The sequence below is a fragment of the Anopheles bellator genome, chromosome 2 (assembly GCF_943735745.2).
Source record: "Anopheles bellator chromosome 2, idAnoBellAS_SP24_06.2, whole genome shotgun sequence".
In the NCBI taxonomy this organism is placed as follows: Eukaryota; Metazoa; Arthropoda; class Insecta; order Diptera; family Culicidae; genus Anopheles; species Anopheles bellator.
The window spans coordinates 4,697,477-4,703,329 of NC_071286.1; the positions used below are offsets into that span (position 1 = coordinate 4,697,477).

Here is a 5,853-nt window from a genome sequence, read left to right on the forward strand (position 1 = left end):
CGCATCGCTCGGTGCGTTGGTGGTCGTCTGCCCGGCGGCTACGTGGTGCGCGTGTGTGGTGTCTTCTCCGCAGCCGCGGCTGCTGAGTGTGAGTGGACTCCGGCGCTGCTGCTGACGGTGCTGGCAGTGAAAATGCTGAGTCTGTCGAAAAACAAGCGACCACGCCACTGTAAACAGCTTGCCGTGCCAGCCTGGCCGACGGGGGCTAGCGACTAGAGGTGCGGACTGCCCCTCAGTCAGTCTCAGTCAGGGCACCGGGCACCGGGGCCGTGGCACTCGTTGGCGACAGCAATCGCACACCGAGCGCGTGTTTTAATCTCCGCGAACCGCGCGAACCGTAATCAGCGTGAAGATCGTGTGGCCAATCAACCCGTGGCATCATCACCTGCAGTCCCGATCCCGGACGGTGATCGAAGATCGATTCCGGCGATCAGTTGCTGGTTCACCGTCGTCGGGCAAGTGAGCGGCTCCCTCCCCACAGGCAATCGTGGCGTCCACTAGTGGCACCGGAAGTGGAACCCGCATCATGTACTGGTTCCGCTCGAAGAAACTCAAGGAGCGGCTGGCCCTCGGGTTCGGCGCTTCGCTCGTGCTCTTCACGCTGCTGCTCGTGATCGATCTGCAGATGGATTTGGGTGTGTCGCGCGGTGAGTTTATCCCGTCGCACGGCCGGGTGCGGTACGCGAACCAGGAGGACCGGAGCGGGATTTACAACGAGTTCCACCGGAAGTATCTGGCCAAGAGCAATGCGTCCGGTTCGAAGGAGTACCTAACGACGAACGCACACAACACTGCACACCGGGGCCACACGGACACGTCGGGGCCCGGGTTTCCGGCCAAGGCGGCCACGACTGCTCCGCCGCCACACGATCGATTTAAAGACCTCACCGCGCTGGTGGTGGCTCCACGCAATCGGCGGAGGCCTGAAGCGCACGAAAAGATCATCGTGAAGGAGGACCTATACGCGGCGGCCGCAGAAGATGGCGGAGAGTCGAACCCGACGCTCGGTGACGTGCTCGACCTGAAGCCCGGTCCGAACGCGTCCAACCTGGAGCGCTTCCAGTTGCGCATCTCGAAGCGAGAACTGTACCGGAAGGGTGACCAGCTGGTAAATGCCGTCGTGGACGATATGGTGCGGCTACCGATCCTGCATGTGGTGCAGAAGGAGGGTGGCACGCAGCTGAAGCTGATCATCGACTATCCGAACGATATCCACGCGCTCTTCAAACCGATGCGATTCCCGCGCGAACAGCAGACGCTACCGAATCATTTCTATTTCACCGACTACGAGCGGCACACGGCGGAGATCGCGGCCTTCCACCTCGACCGGCTGATGGACTTTCGGCGTGCGATGCCCGTGACCGGGCGCATCCTGAACATCACGACCGAGATCTACCAGGTGGGCGATGAGGTGTTGCTGAAGACGTTCTTCGTGTCACCGTCGAACAATCTGTGCTTCCACGGCAAGTGCTCGTACTACTGCGACACGTCGCACGCGATCTGCGGTAACCCGGACACGCTGGAGGGTTCGTTTGCCGCGTTCCTGCCGACGCAGGACGATACGCAGCGGAAGGTATGGCGTCATCCTTGGCGCCGCTCGTACCACAAGCGCAGGAAGGCCCAGTGGGAGACGGACTCCGACTACTGTACGATGGTGCGGGACATTCCACCTTACGACGAGGGCCGCCGATTGCTCGATCTGATGGATATGGCCGTCTTCGATTTCCTGACCGGCAACATGGATCGGCACCACTACGAGACGTTCAAGATCTTCGGCAACGACACGTTCCCGATCCACCTCGATCACGGCCGGGGCTTCGGGCGGCCGTTCCACGATGAGCTCTCGATCCTGGCGCCGGTCCTGCAGTGCTGCCTGCTCCGGGCATCCACGCTTGAGACGCTACTAAAGTTCCACAACGGACCGAAACCGCTGTCGGAAGCGATGCGCGATTCGATGGCGAGCGATCCGATCGCACCGGTCCTGTGGGAACCACATCTGGTCGCGCTCGATCGGCGCGTTGCCATCGTGCTGCAGGCCGTCCGGGACTGTGTGCGAAAGTCGGAGGACGACGGTGATCTCCACCACCACGACACGAACGTGCTCGGCGAGGACAGTGGGGCGGCGGCACGGAACGGTTTCTATCGGTCCTAGCGGCGGCAACCCGAGGACAGTCGTCCCCGCCGCAGGATCTTCGACGGACGGGACTTTCGGTCGCGAAGTCCCGCACTCAATCGGCTGTTGGCTGCGAGCCGAACGTTGTACATAGTCTAGGCACGGATAGGGCAACTAGAACTCTTAGAGGGCAACCAGACGGACACGCTGGCCAGAGCTTTAGGGGTGGCGAAAGGGTGCCCCACGTTTTCAGCCAGGATCAGTCATCTCGCGCGTATGTACGTTGTTTGGTGAATGTGGTGTGAATGATCGGAAGACAGTGCGAGTTGTTAGTGCGACCAAGTTCAAGGTTACGTTAAACGTGCGACACTTCTTGAGGTTCCTAAGACGACCGACGACGATGACCGGATCGAATCGAAGCATAGATTATGATGTCCACCCAACCAAGGGTGGGAATTTCGCCACGTTGCGCCACAAACGACACACTCGATCGGATCGAACGGAAGTGGTACGCGTGGTGCGCTGGTTGTTGAATAGTGTTAACTCAAAAAACCTGGATCGAATGTGACAAGTGTTGTATAGTGTGTGGGCACGTAAGTTTACGACTTTTTCGTTAAGTTTCCGTTGTGTCCTTGGTCAGCAAGGCCCCGGGTGCTAGCAGAGCACCCGCGCCCAATGTTTTATTCTTTACCCTTTACGCCGTGCACAACACGCGGTAGCTGTGAGGCCAAAGTTTTTCCACATAACCACTAGAGCAACGGGAAACTAGTTCCCGACGGAAGGGCAGACGAGGAAAAGGGGAACCTTTTCCTTGTGTAAGAAGGAAGTGTAAGCCGAACCGTTAGCAAGGGACGAGCCTTTTTATTGATCGCCCTACCCGCCCTATTTCCATTTTTCTAATCTGTTGTTAAGTTTTGTACTTTCGGCCCAGCCCGGACTAGCCCGGTGGCCAACGGTGTAAATTATTGATGTAGAGTTTTTAATATGTAAATTTGGGACCCCTAACCCCCCCACATTTTCTCAGCGGTAGATTTTTTACCAGCACCTTGGACGTTGGACATTCTCTTCCCACTTCCAATTCCCGCGACGGTTGTAACTAGGTTTTTAGAGCAAGGAAAGAAAACTATGCGAATATAGTTTGGAGAAAGGAATAGATATGTAGCCAAATGGACCCGCGCGATCCCCTACCGTGACTACGGACTCTAACAAGTAAAGTGATATGATAGACAAGCGGAAAAATGAGGCAAATAAATGACAAACAACAAAACCCCTCGCGGGCGTAGCCACCGTAGCGCTGGAATCAGAAATCGGTTTTTAATCGCACCCCAATTCCTCCCATTGAAAGCCCTAGCCGATGTTTCGATGGGGTACCGATATTAATTGTACCCCATCAAGCATGTAACCCGACGGCGAACGTTGTGTGCGTACCAGTCCCAAGAGCCCTTGACGTGGCGTGGTCGAGCAGCAATTTCACAAATCACCACCAACAAATATTACATTAAATCCCCAGCTGCTGGACTGCTGGATTGCGGGTGAACTATGCTTCCCCGCCCGAGACAGCAAGTACAAACCGCGTGCGATCGCGCGAGAAAAGGGCCCCTCGGAGAAGGAGAATTGAATGCACACCGCACCGCGCACCGCAGAGCATAGCTCTTTTCCCAGCACATACGCCCATCTGCTTAATGAGGTTGCATCAGCATAAGCAATGATGATGCACCATCGAAGAGGCAAACAAAACCGGGTGGGAATGGGCTAAAAACTCAACGCGAGGAAACTCTCACCCAAGCCAACAAAAACGAATGCCGCACAATGAAAGTTACTGCTGTGCCTGCCTGTGAGTGTATGGCCAAAACCTGATATCGAAACCGACAAAAATAATCACACAAAACAAATGGTAAATGAAATAATCTTACAACAATAACACGATAACAATGATAGTACTACGCGAAGCAAGAATATCAAAAATTATAGCAATACAGCCCTCGTGTGGGAAGCGAGGCTGCCGCACCCGTTCGCGCCGTGTCGTATCCATTCCTTTCCGCAACCCGCAAGAATAGCAACACCCGGCAACGGCCGGTTGTTGAAAACACAGTTCCTCTGCTATTGTTTGTTTGTTGCTCCACGCAAGAGGAGATGCTCGAGAGGGATCGATGAATATGATCGATTCGATAGATGCCAAAAATAAAGCTCAAAAGCAACAAGAAGGAACTGGAAACGGCACTGAACAGCATAGCAAAAGCAACACCTCACAGTCTCAGATCATGGAAACTATCTCCCCCCCAGAGCTGTGCCAAGGGGTATCGATTACTCGGGGTACGCTCTCTGGGTTTGGGTTGAAGTACTTCGCTGTTGACGGTTATGATCCTCTCATTCTCTAGAATTTATTTTTCGTCTGGGATCACGCTCTTTTGCGTCACATCTTTCGCGGCGCGGTAATTAAAAGGGCATACAGCGCCGTAACCCAAGTGGACGGGCCAGTAGACCGAGGCGCATAAGCAAATTTGTGGGCTCTTCAAATTTGAGAACCCGTCCGCCGGGGATCAGTCACCCGGAAACGCCGCAGAACCGTGCGAAACGTTTTCGGATACTTTCAAGTACCATCACACACCACGCGAGGGGCCACGTTAAAGAGCGCCATCCGGCCGGCAAAACTGCTGTTACATGCGCGTTCCGTTGCGTGTTTACCATTCGTTATCCGTTTTTCCGTACACCGCCACCAAAGCCTATTTAGCACCACACGTTTCCAGACGGCCAAACTGCGGGGGAATTGAGCAAACACAAGGATAGTGAGGGGCGGGATAGAAAACAGTGTCAAACTCTGCACAGGAACAGGGGAAGCGAATCGAACAAACTAAATATACTATCCTACTACACACACGATAAACCGTGCATAAGACGAAGAATCGATCAAAAATTAAAAGTCTGTTGTTACTGTTAGAGAGAGAGAGAAGGAGAGCAGAACTGGAGGAGCGTTAATAAGGTGACGAAAAGTAATATACCATAGGTAATAAACAAACAACTGATCAGCTGTGGTATCGATTATGATTATAAATATATATATATACAATAATGAAAACTGAATAAACCATGAAATTTGAAATTTAAACACCCCAACGATAACTAGTGGAGCATCCGAAGGAGGTTCTAGTTCCAGGTAGGTCCCCCCCGTTCGGTTCGAATATGATCGAGGTTCTAATTATCAACCCAATGAAATGGGTGTCTATCATCGACGTGTTATCATCGCGGTCAGATCGACCGTACAGGTGATAAGTTTTTCGGACAACGCTCGGGACGTCATTGGGCAAGGTTACTGAACTCCCCAGACTTCCAGCGCCAACGTCACGCGCGTCGCGCGTCGTCACGGTTTAGTTGTTAGAAGTAACGTTTCATCAAGGAAAGTTACACCGTTATTACCTTGGCACGACGCGTTATTTACACTGCCAGGGCGTCATAACACGGTTCTGCTTTCTGGCGATGGCCACTGGCTGCCGGTGTGTCCCAAGGTAGTAGCCATGACTAACCGAGCACCAAGCGGATGTGGTGTACTGGGCATCGCTCACCGGGACGTGCCCTTCGCCGTGCAAAACCGCGAAACCCGAGCACCGAGTACGTGCAGCGGGGTTGCGTTAGGTTAGGGTTCTGTTTGTCTCCGGTGGCCTCATTGTTGGCATTTTTATTATTGTTTCATCGGCTGCCACCATGCTTCGCCCGCTTATCGCTGCTGTCCAGCTATAGACACG

At 53.9% G+C, this 5,853-nt stretch overlaps 1 protein-coding gene across 1 annotated transcript; it reads left to right on the plus strand.

Moving 5' to 3' along the window:
* The first annotated feature begins 484 nt into the window (after window positions 1–484).
* On the plus strand, window positions 485–5,140 carry LOC131212776 (extracellular serine/threonine protein CG31145). The gene has a single exon (XM_058206788.1). The coding sequence runs from the start codon at window positions 527–529 to the stop codon at window positions 2,150–2,152; it is 1,626 nt and encodes a 541-aa protein (XP_058062771.1). The 5' UTR covers window positions 485–526; the 3' UTR covers window positions 2,153–5,140.
* Window positions 5,141–5,853: the final 713 nt, after the last annotated feature.